Below are 14,822 nucleotides of genomic sequence, written 5' to 3'. Positions count from 1 at the left end.
ACCGCACGATATTGGAATCAAGGTCAAATTCAAACTTGGCTCAATCTTCATCTTCACCCCGAACCAACTCCTTCAGTCTTTTCTCCAATGTCTTTTGTCCCTCAACGGTTTCCCAGACTTCATGGGGTGCACGTTTCACGATATCCCACGCAATAAGCTTCCGGGTGATTTTGGTCAAGTCTTCCTGTTTTTCCTCCCACTCCCTACTTCTTCTCATCTCTCTCCCCGAGCTGACAACTACCAGCGGAGTAGAGGGTGACTGAATGTTTCTCGCACTCGATATTTCGCTCTTTGTCATTGACTGTGCGACTAAACTTTCTTGCAATTTTGCTTTGATGAATTTCCCGCCCTGGTATGATCGGCTTCCACATATTCGGTCTTCTCGCGTACGGCCCTTGAATATAGCTCCTGCTAATCGATCCAGGCCTAGCGGAGAGAGGATTCCTCGTAACCAGAGCTTGAATCCCCTACCAGGCTTTCCCAGTTCCCCAAGGAAATCTTCATGCATGGCCTCCACGAGCATGATCCCATCGATATCGCGGGTATGACGACTAGCAAATATACGACTATATATGCCGCCAACTCCGGTGGAAACCAGAACCCAGGGCCCTTCCTCGTCCGCAAGAGCAAGGGCTTCAGAGAGGGCATCGGCTGACATCCCCGCAGAATGAGGAGAGGGACTGTTCTCGGACCATGCGATCCCTGGACGATCCCAGTAGCAATACCGCGAGATAGACCCATGGTCGTAAGCGGCATCAACCCACTTTAGAAAGCTGTACTCAACAGGGTCCCCACCGCCTTCGACGAGGACGGTTGGAGTCGTACGGTTCCTTGAGCTAGACCTGTCGGAATGGGTCTCGCCTACACACGCGAGATGGACTTGATACTTGTCGTTGTCGACATAGTATTTCTTTCCTGGCGGAGGCAGGCTAGCATCTCTTGCGCGAAGAATTAACGTCGCCATGAGCAAAATAGCAATAAGGACGGTGATGGCCATGATGATCGTTTGAACGAGCACAGCCACCCATTCCCGAAGCGGTCTGCGGGTTTCTTCTCGTCCAGTCAGCCGCTCTTCTTCCTCGCGCTTACCCCAAGCAACAGATCGCGTCTGAGCAACCAGATAAAGGGATATAAGTGTCGCCCATGCTACAGACGCAATGCCAATCCATCCCTCTTCAACCCGGAGGCGTGGGACTCCGAGGATGATGAACAAATTTACTGCCAGGAACACTGACATCGACGCGCCCCATATTGTCATTGGCAGTGAAGGAACGGAAAAGAAAATCAATGCAATAAGAAGATTGCTGAGGGTCAATGTCGTGTAGGAGAAATCGGTGAAGCCAGAACCACGGCTATTCATCATCGGGGGGCTAACAAAGATAGAAACCAGTAATAGCACCCACCAGACAAGGGTTATCAAAAGGAATAGAATAGTTAACGACCGGAGAGCGCGAACACCCCACAGATTATAGGGGGAGACCTAAACACGCCGTTCACCTGGTCAATTGACTGATATGGACGTCATGGAGCCAATTGCTTACAGCCGGATCATCTGGACTCAAATATGCACCTCCTTGAGGCAACAGGCGCGTCCGTTCATCAGGTTCCCTTTCCTGATCCCGATTATCTCGAGTCTTTGGGCCCCGCTGGCTGCCTTCTCTCTCGTCTCTAGGAGCTTCTTCCGCCCTCTCCGCTTCGTCATTTCGTGGTGAACCCCAAATCGGGGACATGGTGCAGCGCTATGACATGAATTTCTTATAAAGGATAAGTTCAGAACTCGGCTACTGCCGATGAATTGAGCAGGCGGTCCCTTTTTATACAGGCCAATACCCAATACTAGAATTGAATTATCCCTGCAGCCCGATGTCCAATTCCTGTTCTGCGTTTTGGTGGCAATCATCTCATGACGTCATCCGTGGTTCAACCTCTTCACGTGACTTGGGGAAAGCCTTAGTCATCAATGGGGTAAGCTTAGTTTTTACCCCTCATACAGTACTGAATTTATTGTATTGTCCCAATCCCAAAAAGAGTTTAGTGTAAGAGCCCTGAATAGGCCTAGTGCAATGCTTAAGTTAAGGGGACGCCTAATGAGGCAACGGGAACCTCAAAGCAGGATGAAGCCGCAATGCCCTACATCTACTAGCAAAATCCGGCGGCGTTATTAGGCCAACGCAAAGGGTTCTGGATAGCTTACGGGACTTTCTATATAGCATTCCATCCCATTTCCTAGTATCAAATATTCGTTGTTGCGAAATCGTGGATTTAGTTGGTGGGGTTGGATTCCAAATTCGCCGTCGATGAGCGGTAACTAGATTACGTTACGTTTACTGCAAGGGGGGTCCCGCCGAATCTGATATCAGATTGCAATAAAGGCCACAACCTATAGATTTGGCGCGTATCTGGTAGTATGAGTCAATTGCGAAAATCCGTTGTCAAATCTCGATTGGCAAGACTGCCCCCCGACCATCCCATGCTTGACGAAGTCCAGGAACATGTGCTACAGGGCGCTGGAGGGCATGGTGAAGAGGATGATTCCTCCTCAGCATCATCGGCGTCGTCGACGGGCACTGTGCGGCCGTCTCCTAGCCAGAACCTATTTGCGAGGCCCAGTGGGTATGTCTTCCTCTCTTGAGCGCCCTGAATCCCGAGCGGATGGCGAGTTGTCACACTCCTATTATGCTTGTCTATTGGCCCAAGGCCAAAAGACAACATGGTACGAGGGACTGCCTTTCTCCTTAGAATGCATTATACCCCGATCGAAGATGTGAAATAGAAAGGTATCTAATCTTTCTCAATTTTAAAAGGACACAAGCAGGAAGAGGGGATCTCTCTTCCCTTCCGTGGACTGGCTTTTTCGAGAGAGAACTGTTTATCGAGGAAGATATTGGCGATCTGAACCTGATTCATCATGCTTATATCAGCCCGCCCACGGATTCTGGTCCGCTGTTTGTCACACATCACGGAGCAGGATCGTCGGGGCTATCATTCGCTGCTTGCGCGCAGGAAATCAGAAAGATATTGCCAACAGCGGGAGTTCTATCCTTGGATGCACGCAACCATGGATGTACTATTTCCAAGATTGGGACGCGGGTCGATGATTCCAATGAAGATAGCAAGGTTGAATTGGATTTGAGCCTTGAAACGCTGAGCCGTGATTTAGTGTATGTCATTAATCAAACAAAAGTGAAAATGAATTGGGATGTTATTCCACCTTTGGTTCTTGTTGGACACAGCCTTGGTGGCGCCGTAGTTACGGATGTCGCTAGGAATGGTGAACTTGGGTCTAACGTCCTCGCATATGCGGTGCTAGACGTTGTGGAAGGTTGGTACCGTTATACTATTCCCTTTACTTCGTAATATTAGTCCTTGGCCGCTGACCTTTGTCTTTTAGGCTCTGCTATGGATGCCCTTCAAAGCATGGAAACATACCTCTCAACTCGCCCATCTAGTTTTCCTTCCTTACTAGCTGGGATTACATGGCAGTATGTTCCTCCAAATCTTGCTTGTCACATCGTTTACTAAGTGTGACCGCTCCTTTCAACACTAGTCTGCGATCTCGAACCATCCGAAACACTACTTCGGCTCGCGTTTCTGTTCCAGGCCTGCTCCGCGAAGACCCTACAGATTCTACTCGCCCATGGAAATGGAGTACGGATCTAGAAGCTACAAAGCCCTTCTGGGAGAATTGGTTTATCGGCCTGAGTAAAAAGTTCCTTGAAGCCCAAGGAGGAAAATTACTTCTCCTGGCGGGAACTGACAGGCTGGATAAAGAATTGATGATTGGACAGATGCAAGGTATTGAGTGCCGTTCCCATTATCAACATGCGTTACAGGGTGAATTCGAGAAGACGAGCTGATAAAATCGTGGTAGGAAAATATCAATTACAAGTTTTCCCTGAAGCCGGACATTTCGTTCATGAGGATCAACCGAGCAAAACAGCTCAGATCCTGGTAGATTTCTACAAGCGGAACGATAGAAGCGCGCTTGTCTTTCCCCCTAAAGTTGGAGATATAATGGCTTCAAAGGCGATGGCCAATGGACTTGGAATGCCATGATCAAGAGACACTTGGTCGTATAAAGTAGACTGCTCTACGTGACCCCTTAAGGTTAGCTCGTACATCCAAGCTTACCGATGTGGAAAGGTGTGGATTATTAAAAATGATGCTGGTACTCCTTAATGTTTTTTAGTGGCATCTCGGCGGTGTACATACAGTACATACGGGGAATATGAAAATCTCTCCGCTAGGGCAAGTTACATAGACAATATTTGCCCGTAGCTACGCTAAATTGCTCTTCCAAAGCGCCAAGCATAAGAAACCGATGCCCTCCCCATGCTCCCATCACTTCCAATTCGCGCCCATAGCCCAGAAAACCCCATCCAAAGGTATCATACAGAGCAATAAAAATCCGTCTTCGAGAGCTAATAACTGTGGAGTCACGGCAAATAAGCACCACCAGCAATGACCAAGTTCATCCCGGTGAAATGGACCTTGTAAACCGGGCTTTTCTTCGTCGGAAAGGCGCTGATCTGGTCTGGAGTGACAACCACATCCTTGCCCTTCTTCTTTCCGCTGGCTGTCCCGACACCGGCTGCGGCTTGGGCAGCAGAAGATGCCGTCGTGTTCGCCGCGTCGATTTTGGCTCCCGTCCCCCCTTCGCCAATTATTTTCCCTTGGCTAGTGTTGGGGTCGGTAGCTGGCCCGGCGACATCCCAAACGCGAACGGTCCCATCCGCACCACCGGAAACGAGGACCGTGGACTCTGCGCTCCAAGATAGAGACCAGATACCACCCCTTCCATGACCGCGCATACGCTTCAGGAGTCTGCCCGGAGCCAAGTCCCAGAGGAAAATCGAGCCATGATCGTCAGCCGAAGCAAGAAGTTTACCATCTTTACTGCATGCAAGAGAGGTGATATTGCCAGTGTGCCCAGTAAACATGCGAACCGCATTACCAGTGGTAACGGCCCACATACGAACTGTTCTATCGGAGCTTCCAGTAAAAATGTATGCAGAATTGGGGTGGAAGCACACGCAGTCAACATCTTGGTCATGTCCAGCAAAAATTCGCTGTTGACGAATTCGATCAGTGACCCAAAGTCGTGCCGTCTTGTCATGTCCACCTGAAACGAAATAGTGACCGTAGGGACCCCAGGCTAGATCCCAAACAGGTTGGCCATGTCCCTTATACACAACCATGCACTGCCAAAGGTCGAGTGACCATAATCGAATGGTCTTGTCGCCTGAGGATGATAGAAGCCAACGTGTGTTTGTTTTGACTTCTGCATCATCAGAATTGGCAATTGCCGGTGCGAACGCAACTGCGTAAACCGGACCCGAATGGCCGTAGAGGCGACGGGAATTAGAGGGCTTAAAATCCTTATCTTCGAGTTCTGGATATGTAGGTTGTATTGGGGCACCGTCGACGCTCCAAACACGAATGTATGAGTCCTGCATACCTGCAGCAACAAGCATACTGTCCCCCGAAAAATCCAGGCAATTAATGCTATTTCTATATTAGCAAATAAGTTTTGTACTCTCAAGAGACTTGCGTACCCATCATATGTGTTGTGAAACGTGAACATGCAAACGCTAATCCCTGGGCCTATGCCTCCGGTGCGACCTTCGATATGAAACCTATCGCGGTTTTCTTTAACCTTTTGAACCTCCATTGCGACATCCCGGGCGAGTGATGCTGGATACGGGATGTCTGAACGTGATGGGGATTCGAGATCATCCTCCTTCTTGATCATCTGCTCGAAATGCTGAACAAGCGAGGGGCGTCCAGGAGGAGCAGGCTCCTTGTTATCTACCTCTTCAAGCTCTGCTCTCACGTCGCTCTCCAGCTCGGGTTCAAGAGGTAACTTTCCCAGCTTTAGGCGTGGAAGTGTGCCCGCCATTGCGGGATTGTCGCCGGTATATGCAGAACCGGGATGATGGCCAGGAATTCCTTCATCTTCAAGGGGTGGGCCGCCATCCATGTCATTTGCCCTGGCTAACATCGCCGCGAAGCTGAATCGCTCGTCAGAAGACCGCTCCTTGGTCACAATGGTGCAATAACTGCTGAGTAGCGCAGAGATCAAAGATCCGCCTTCCTTCCCTTTGCTTTCGAGATATTGCATGAGATTGGAAAAAGCAGGGTTGCTTAATGTGAGGCGATATTTATTTTCCCGATATATTTTAGCCACACTGTTAGTTTTCAGGTGTTCGGGAAGAGTAACCGGTCCAAGGGCGCGAATATCTTCACTATGGTCAGGGAGAAAAAAATCTTTATTCTCATCGAAAAACTGGCGCGCTTCCGTTGAGGCCAGAGTCGAGACGAGGCTGAGGTACGAGTAGACGAATAGTGGCCAAAGAATGCGTCGAAGCTCTGGCTGTAGGAATGGGTTAGAAGCGAACATTGCAGTGAGAACTTGATCCGCACCTTATAAATGTCTAGGTTGTTCTCGACCCAAGCCTTGATCATATCTAAGCCGCATTAGCATAAAGACCCTGTTGCTTGAACCCAAACAAATAATTTATGACATACCGAAAGCAGGGCGGAATCTTGCACGAGAATCATCCCCAACGGGTGGAAGAGGGCGTCCATCAATTTCTTGATTTGCGGACTCCATGCGGAGCATCATCTCCGTACGGTTATACCCTTTTTTCGCGAGGTAATCGATAACCTAGAGAAAGAAACCATTAGTGACAAATAACCACCAAAAAGCATAGACCGCAAGGGAAGTTAAAGCAAGCAAATTTGCAACCCAATTGGCATGATTCTGCCTGCAGCTTGCAAACCAATAGTGAATTCAAGGGAAAACAAAAAAACAAAAAGAAACGCCGTTCATGCAGTTATTTGATATGTTCGGCTAAAAGTGATATACAGGTATCACCCACATCACCTGTTGCATTGTTTGTCTTTGTATAGGATGGCACAGAAGGCCTATTAATTTCAAGGTGTCCCTCAAATGTCTTATTGATTTGCTCAGAGAAGCTGGGCTTTGCCCGCTGAGACTTGCGAGAAGAGCTACCCATAGTTATGGGAGGGAGATTGGATGAGGAGTGGATTAGAAGCAGGAGGAAAAGGCAAAGGAAAGAGGGTACAAACATATTGCACACAAACCCAGCAGCACGTGATATATATATAAACGGGCTTTTCCGTTCAGAGAAGCCCTTTCGTCTGAGGAACATAGCCAGGGGCAGCTTCGGAGGCTTTTCGGCTTATAAGTTGACCAAGAATGACACAAACATGAGGCTGAGGATATCAACAAAAGAGCACAGTAAGAAGCCTTGCATGAAATCTAAACAACAACGACAATCCAAAAAGGGAAAAAACCTTGGACTTAGAATATTGCAGTACTAGCACCATTCACAACTCATTTGACTTACAATCTGGTTCAAATTCTGTTGTGACATTACTGCTGGCGAGGAAGACGTAGCAGTGGGAGTGCCGCTGCTTGCAGGAGGAGCACTAGCCATCGGCTGCTGCTGGGTAGGCGTAGGCAGTGGGTTATTCGGCCCAATGCTCCCACTCCGGGGGCCAGGGCTGGGAGCTCCGCCTGGAGCTGACATGTTTAAGCACTCCTCGTAGAGGTAAAAAGTATGGTTCTGTAGAAGAGATGTGATAAGAATTGAGCCAAATGTCAAAAAATTCAGATTCACTCAAATTTGAACAGTTAACCTGTCTTCATCGTCAAGGGTATCATGGATTTTGGATGATGGCGTGAATCTATGAAGGGTCAAAGCTGATATCCATCTCTGCGCTGCTTAGTCAACCATCAGATCACATGACCTTTTAGCTTGACCGCACGACATTGAAGATAGCTCGGATGCTCTGATGCTCAACCTTTGTCAGGTGGTCTGGCGGCAGAACTTATGATCATGGAGTCGAAAGAACTTGACCATGCATTTAGCCCTGCTGAACGCATTGAGCAACTCAACGAAATCGACCAGGTAAATCCAGAGCTCCATTGTTCAATTTTTTGGATCATTGTTAACCTGATCTAGGATGTGATAAAGCTTCTCCGTGCTGCAGGTCTTGCAATCCAAGCCTTGACTAACACCCCTCTTCCAACTAATGACAACAAAGATCCTCAATCTCTTCAATCTCCTTCTGGAAAAGGCGCTTTAGCGGCGCATCAGGAAGCCTTCAAAGCGGCAGCCTCTCAATACTTCTCCCTTCTATCTTCAATTGACGTCCGTCTCCGCAGACAAGTTTACGCTCTCGAAGAAGCATCTATTATTCGCCCTGAATCCACAGTGAAGACAGGAGAAGGTGTTGGTACTACCGCTTTCAACCCCCTTGAAACTAGCTGGTTAAATACACGGAAAGACACTGTTGGGAAAGATAAGGAGGCGGAACTCTGGGCGCAGGCGAGAGACTATGTGAATGCATTGATATCTACGGGCGGCGAGGACTCTAGTGAAACAGAAGCTGGCGACGCACCATTGAAGCAAATGGAAATTGATTGAAACGTCAGCGATGCCGAAGTATTCCGCGACCCTTTCAAGGGGCAAAGCTTCCTCACACCTCCGGCCCAGAAACATAGAGCGTTTTGTGAAAATGGTCTAGGACCAACAGCATGAGTTCAAACTGGGTTTCTTGCACGATCCTTTGGACCCCCGGACGAAGTGCAGAATTTAGATATTTGAATGCAATCGAGGAGTCACCAGGGCGATTGGATTTGGTTCTAGGCTCGCAGCTTTTTACGGCCATGATGCTCTGGTTTGACTTATCTACATGGTGCCGGGAAGGCCATATTGGACAAGTTTAAGGACTTACTTTGGGTGTGATTTGAGACAACATCTGCGCTGCTATCTAAGCACTATCAAGCAGTTGTAAGGCTAAACCTGCAACCTTATGGCTTACTGGGAGAATGTATGCCCTGTGTAGGAAGACTGTTTACTGTATCTACAAGGACACCGTGTGTCTCAGCTGATGAGGCTCATAATTTCTCATTTCGGTCACAGGCCTGAACGCTATTTGGTCTATAGCTAATTATGAAACGCTATTCTATTCGGGGTGCTACTTCATCATTGAACTGATCATATTCCTGTGAGCAGACCGGTCCCGGTTCGTTTCAGATAATGGTTGTATACCTACAAAATCAAGAGATCAGCATTCTGTAAAAGGAAGCGGTGGTGCAAATAGGAAACTCACTTCGTAATTCAGAGACAACGTCCTTTGCTTTGCCGAAATAAACCTCCTCTGTAGATGCTGCGTCAGTACGGACCGCTGTATGAATGATGCAGGCTAAGGCGTTGACGTACGCAGTAAATTTCTCATTTTCAATTCCATATCCTCCACCAGCCGTCCAACATTCGCTACATGGCTCGCATCTCCTTCAATGGGCATATCCGCTTCGATTTGTCTGGTCATGTTCCCGCTAAGGTCCATGTCCCCCAGCACTTCCGAGCCGGTAGATAGATGTAGGATAACGGTACTCGTGAGCTTGTAGTGGCATGTACGTCCCCTATCCGTGGCTTCAAAGACATGGATACTATCCCAGCCCCCTGAGTTCTTCGAGCCAGGTGTGATTCCTAGTCCACGTCAGCAAACCCAGGCATAAAACGTATATGCACGCATTACATCCAAAAAGCGATAGACAAACCCTTTTTGAGCAGCACCACTCCCGCAAACCCATCATCGTCCAAATCCCAAAAGTATACACTCCCCACACCCCCCTCATAATACAACTCTCGATAAACATCAAATGCCTCGTTCGCCGCAACCTCCATCTTCCTCACCCTTTCACTTGGCACTGTGCCATCTTCAAGCGGCGGGTCAAATTCATTGCTCCACGGACTGCGGTAACTGTCTCCGTCTCGGTTGTAGTCGCAAAGGAGGTAGTCACGTTGTGAGCGGGCACAACGACGGATTTCAAGGGGCTGGTCGACGGAGGCGAGGAGGTCTTCTGTGAGGTCGGGGACGAGAGTGGTGATATATTGTAGATTGCGCTTCGTATCGCGTGGGGAAAGGCGGCGGAGGAGGTCTCTGCGGATTTCGATCTAGGTCAATGGATGTTTACAGAGCGGGGTTCACTGTTGCGGGACTGTTCGATTCCCTGCGGACAGAAAGCCGAGACGGGAGGTGGAAACTTACAAAGCGCTGTCAAATTGTGTATCCGCCATGATTGTCCGAGTGTGAGAGAATTGAGCAGATTACGGGTCGAAATGCGGGTTTGCTGATGCTTGCGAACGGCTGGTGGACGCGATGTCATTCTTTAGATGTGAGTGGAAACACCCAACAGTGCGTCGCCCCAAGAAGGTACGGTGTTCCAGCAGCCGGGAAGGGGATCTTTTCAATGTATTTAAATAATTTCTGATTCTATCCAACCTGCCATTGGGCTCTCCTTGTAGCTCTAGAACCTCATGAGAAGACAATATGCCAGATTTCTCTGAATTTACATATACAAAATTGCCCGGTTATCAACCCCAAAGAGCCAGCGCGAACAGATTTACAAAAACTTCCTACTCTTCCACATCGCTATCATCACTGACTGCATAGCGTTTTCTTCGCTGGGACGGCTTCGGGCTTGTGTTATCGGCTCCGCCGGGCCCAGAAACCTGGTTACTAGCTCCAGCCAAAAATGGGAATAACGTATCAAGATCTAATGAATGGTCGCTGTCATAATGTTCTGATTGGGAAGCCCGATTGGATTGAGGTTTGGGAATCGGTTCTACATCATCTTCGCGATCTGTAGAAAGATAGTCGAGATTCGGATCTTCCTCGTCAGGGTCACCTATCACGGCCCGGTATTGGTCCTCGCAATCTGAACCCAGATGTCCAAAGTTCTCAAACGTTTTGACCACCTGACGAGTGTATTTGCTGTGCTGTATATTTTTCGTGGGTCGAAGAGATCTTTGATATTCGGGATAGGCACCCATGCGAAGGCTTGGGGTATGTTTACCAACAATCTCCTGGAAGTCCAGGTCATTTGCCAACTCCTGGCTTTGGTTCGCGCATAGTTCGTTGAGGTCGGGAAACTCCTCGAGTTCAGGACTAGGCGTGCGCACAGCTGGCTTTGTTTTTGACCGGCCACTTGACTTTGTCTTCGTACGCCCCAGACGCGAAGCCTTTGTAAATCCCGTTTCAACACCGTCAGGCATGTGGAACTTCTTCGGTGGCCGCTTCGGGGCTCGAGCGCGTTTAGTGGGCTCGGGTAATCCTGATTGAGAGTTTTCGAGAGGGATGTCAATCACCTTCTCTTCAACTTCTTGATGGACGTCACGGGGGATTATGCGCGGCGATTTGTCGTCATGGAATGTAAACCTCGTCCCAGAGGCAATGAGCTGCTGCATTTTCTCATAGCTATCTTTTGCTTTGCAGTATGATTCCTCTTCCTTCCCCTTTGAAAGTAAAAGAATGATATTTCCCGCTCGTTTTCTCCCCGTTCGTCCCATTCTTTGCAACATTCGGATAGGAGACGAGTGGCCATCGTAGCAAATAATCAAATCAACTTCGCCAATATCCAGACCTTCCTCACCAATGGATGTCGCGACGATGGTATTGTAGGTGCCGGTTTTGAATTTCGAAACAACGTCTAATTGAGTCTTCTGATCCATCCCCTCCGATCCCTTAGCATTTGCCTGCCCGACGAAAACATGAGGGCGTATCATTGGTTGATGCTTCTTGAGAACTCGAACAATCTCTTCCGCACTATCGCGAAAGTGACTGAAAATCATGACACGGGTATCCGATTCCGCGGATTCGTTGATCTTGCTTCCAACATCCAAAAAGTGATTCAAAATAGCTTGCTTTAAATACTCCATTTTTGGATGCCCAATAAAATCTTCGCTACTTGTCCAAACTCGCAATTTACGCATCAGAGTCTTGAAATTTCCGTCTGAGACGATCTGAGAAGCGCATTTTCCACCTTTCTTTTCTTTTAACACCGAGTCTTCAAATGAAACTAGGCTCCTGAAGAATGGGCCGATACCATGATATTTCAGAAGGTCTATTGCATGCGCTAGACTGGCGAGCACGGTGAATATTGAGTTTATCATGCCTTTGACAGGCCAAGATGCGGCTCTCCCACCAGCAGAGGCATTCCACTCCTGTCGAGCTTTAGTAAGCCCAAACGGAGTGAGAGCTATCGGATCTCTTCCCCAATAGGCATTCTGGTTTCGGAGTTTGTCGACAGCGGGCTGTAACGCCTTGGCAAATAGTTCCATGGCCGTCTCCATTTCTCGCGAGTTATCAAAAGTTATAGTGTCGACATTTCGTTTGTGGATGAATTCCCGAATGTCGAGAGAGTTCTCAGTCCGTATTTCAATTCGAGATATGCTAAGCCCATCGATAACCTCCTGAACCGCTTCAACAGTTGCACCAGGGGTGGCAGTCAGCGCCAGCACTCTAAAACTATTGTTGAACCTTTGAAGAAACTTCACGATCTCGACATACGCGTACGCCCCGGTGGCACGATGCGCTTCGTCAACAACAAGGAGAACGATGCGTTTCGGATCGGCAATTCCCGTTTTGAGGTCGTTCATTATCGTTTGGGGCGTCATAAAGAATACGCGTTTTGACTGCCATTCTTCGGCCCTGATACCTGGGGCAGTATTCCCGGTCAGTAACGTTGTTTTGGAACGAGGTATTCCAACGATATGGAAACAGGCGTCAACCTGCTGTGATACGAGCGGCTTCGTTGGAGCAACAAATACAATCTGAGCATCTTTTGTCCAATTGAACCAATTTAACATGACTGTGGCAGCAATAAACGTTTTGCCCAAGCCAGTAGGTAAGGCAACAAGCAGATTATGGAATAGTGCTCTATGAGCTATGTTGAACTGGTATTCTCTTTTACTGCCTAGGTTCCCTGGGAAAATCCAACGCCGCAGGGCGTGATTATTCAACAGATGATGAGTCGGCGGTTCGGATCGGTTCGCCAATGGCCAGCTACGCACCGCGGGTTGGGATGACGACTTATTGCTACTATTAGCAAATCCGCCAAGTAGTGTAGTCTGTCGGAAACTGGTGTTTTGCGAGCGAGACAAGTTCTGCGACGGCCGAGGTTGAGATGAAATCAAAATCGACCCGTTGCCTGTAGGTTTCGCGTACTCGGGCTCGAAGTCGAAGGCATCGTCTGGAATATCATCAAAGTCATATACAGATTCCGTTTTGGCAGTAGACACAGGATCAGAAACAGCAAGACCATGATTGATATCGGGCGTCCCCAACGGCTCCTCAGCCAGACTCGTTGCTCCTCGAGCGGTTTGTTCTTCCTCGAATGACCGAAGCGACGCGGCAATAGCGGCCTTGACATCTCCGCCCTCAATCGCATCTGTGTCTTTTCCTGCAGTGGTTTGCAATGTAGCGGCCGGCCTTGCGCTCGAAAACGAACAGGGCTTTGCGCGCTCTGGCGCTTTCCAACGGGGACCACGAAGTTTTGATGGGCTCGAGGCGGGTTGCGTCTGGCTCACGAACAAGGGCTCTTGATCAACACTGTACTGAGGCGTGTACGTCTTCGACTTGCGCGCAGTGGCCTTTCCAGAAATACCGTTGCCATTTGCTTTCGGGTATGGGGGCAAAGAAGGATTGAAAAAACTGGAATCCGTGTCTGACTCCGGGTCGTTCTCGATGTTCTTTTGTTGGGTTTCCGTATCGAGCGCGCTGACGCGGCGACGTTTCGCTGGTCGCTGTGTTTCGAGGGCCGATGCATCAACGTGGTTAAAGAGTTCATCATCGTACGCAAAATCGCTCAACCCATAGCTGTCGGACATTTTTATCGCACGTTAGCTGGGCCATAACAGAGCGACAACCTCACTAGTTGCCCATAGTTAATTGCGCGCCATCCTGCACCCGATATGATGCTCTGTTGAACCGTTCCCCGTCGCGTCGCGGTTCGAAGCCGCGCAGTCAGGTGACCCTAGCGGTTCGGGCAAATTACATCATCAAGCGTCGTTACATAATCCCCGTTTTCGTCCAATCTCGACGGATCTCGCGAAATCAAACGGTTCGAATTCAGCAGAAATTGCTTTTCTTTGCCCCTGAATGAAGGCGTTTCGGACACAGAGGTCAGGCACCGAGCAAAGTTCGTCAAGAGAAACGGCCATGAATGCCCAAAACACCTAGGATAAAACCGGTCGAAACCCTCGTCTTTGACCCTTTCCTGTCAGAGCACGAATTCCTGTTTTGACGTTGCAGTCTGCATGCCTCATCGCCTGGAGAAGGGTCGGCCACCGGCACCAAAGGCTATTAATTTCGACATCGAACTTATTTTAGTGATGGCTTCGTCGCCAAGCCAGCTGCTCCACCCCGGACGGCAGGGATTGCGCTGAAACCAGTGCAGTTGACCCCCGGTGTTGAAGGGCCTCGTGAACCAAACAAAACGGCTGTGACGGGCGAATAGAGGAGCCCGGGATGGAGTTCTGCTCTTTTGGATTGTGTCATGGCGTGAATCTCCGAGACAACATCCACATTGTTGCGAGGATTTGGGCCCCCTCCATCTCGCTGACGGCCAGCTGTCGAAAGGGGTGTGAATCTTTAGCGATGGGCATCAACGCCACCGCCCCGTAGCCAATGAACCAGTGTGCCCAGGGCCGCTGTAAAATGAGCACTATGCCAGAAGAATCAGTCACCTCGAGATCAGCATCGCCTGGCCAATAATCCACAGCTGAAACTTCTGCCCGTAGCGTGAATAAAAGGGTCCAGTTTTTCCCCAGAGTTCGATCTCTTTCCGACCTTTGTTTGATGATAATTCCCACCAGATCTGAACATTTTTTTCTCTCTTTCAACACTCGTTAATACTGCTGTCATTCCTCTTGGAATCACAAGTCCATTCGTTTTAAGATAAACAATCGTTTTCCACCGCCTATCAACCATTTAATCATAATCCA

The 14,822-nt window shown here is 48.9% G+C and overlaps 6 protein-coding genes across 6 annotated transcripts; 2 read left to right on the top strand and 4 right to left on the bottom strand.

Moving 5' to 3' along the window:
* Positions 1–40: 40 nt before the first annotated feature.
* Positions 41–1,730, bottom strand: UREG_06752 (uncharacterized protein; the record flags this gene model as incomplete). Its single annotated transcript, XM_002583739.1, has 2 exons — positions 41–1,480; positions 1,542–1,730. 2 exons carry the CDS (start codon positions 1,728–1,730, stop codon positions 41–43), a joined length of 1,629 nt encoding a protein of 542 aa, XP_002583785.1.
* A 677-nt stretch (positions 1,731–2,407) lies between these two features.
* UREG_06751 (uncharacterized protein) lies at positions 2,408–4,056 on the top strand (the record flags this gene model as incomplete). Its single annotated transcript, XM_002583738.1, has 5 exons — positions 2,408–2,613; positions 2,805–3,322; positions 3,392–3,482; positions 3,548–3,795; positions 3,872–4,056. The coding sequence occupies 5 exons, from the start codon at positions 2,408–2,410 to the stop codon at positions 4,054–4,056; spliced, it is 1,248 nt and encodes a 415-aa protein (XP_002583784.1).
* Positions 4,057–4,436: 380 nt separating this feature from the next.
* Positions 4,437–7,019, bottom strand: UREG_06750 (uncharacterized protein; the record flags this gene model as incomplete). The annotated part of the gene is made up of 5 exons (XM_002583737.1): positions 4,437–5,511; positions 5,556–6,373; positions 6,424–6,467; positions 6,529–6,667; positions 6,882–7,019. The coding sequence occupies 5 exons, from the start codon at positions 7,017–7,019 to the stop codon at positions 4,437–4,439; spliced, it is 2,214 nt and encodes a 737-aa protein (XP_002583783.1).
* An 846-nt stretch (positions 7,020–7,865) lies between these two features.
* UREG_06749 (uncharacterized protein) lies at positions 7,866–8,456 on the top strand (the record flags this gene model as incomplete). Its single annotated transcript, XM_002583736.1, has 2 exons — positions 7,866–7,937; positions 7,992–8,456. 2 exons carry the CDS (start codon positions 7,866–7,868, stop codon positions 8,454–8,456), a joined length of 537 nt encoding a protein of 178 aa, XP_002583782.1.
* A 553-nt stretch (positions 8,457–9,009) lies between these two features.
* On the bottom strand, positions 9,010–9,722 carry UREG_06748 (F-actin capping protein beta subunit isoforms 1 and 2; the record flags this gene model as incomplete). The annotated part of the gene is made up of 4 exons (XM_002583735.1): positions 9,010–9,083; positions 9,145–9,192; positions 9,255–9,524; positions 9,596–9,722. 4 exons carry the CDS (start codon positions 9,720–9,722, stop codon positions 9,010–9,012), a joined length of 519 nt encoding a protein of 172 aa, XP_002583781.1.
* Positions 9,723–10,454: 732 nt separating this feature from the next.
* Positions 10,455–13,706, bottom strand: UREG_06747 (uncharacterized protein; the record flags this gene model as incomplete). The annotated part of the gene is made up of 1 exon (XM_002583734.1): positions 10,455–13,706. The coding sequence occupies one exon, from the start codon at positions 13,704–13,706 to the stop codon at positions 10,455–10,457; it is 3,252 nt and encodes a 1,083-aa protein (XP_002583780.1).
* Positions 13,707–14,822: the final 1,116 nt, after the last annotated feature.

Source organism: Uncinocarpus reesii, genomic scaffold (genome assembly GCF_000003515.1).
Source record: "Uncinocarpus reesii 1704 scaffold_4 genomic scaffold, whole genome shotgun sequence".
NCBI lineage: Eukaryota > Fungi > Ascomycota > Eurotiomycetes > Onygenales > Onygenaceae > Uncinocarpus > Uncinocarpus reesii.
Note: the sequence above shows the minus strand (reverse complement) of the source record. Positions and strands in the feature narration are given on the sequence as shown.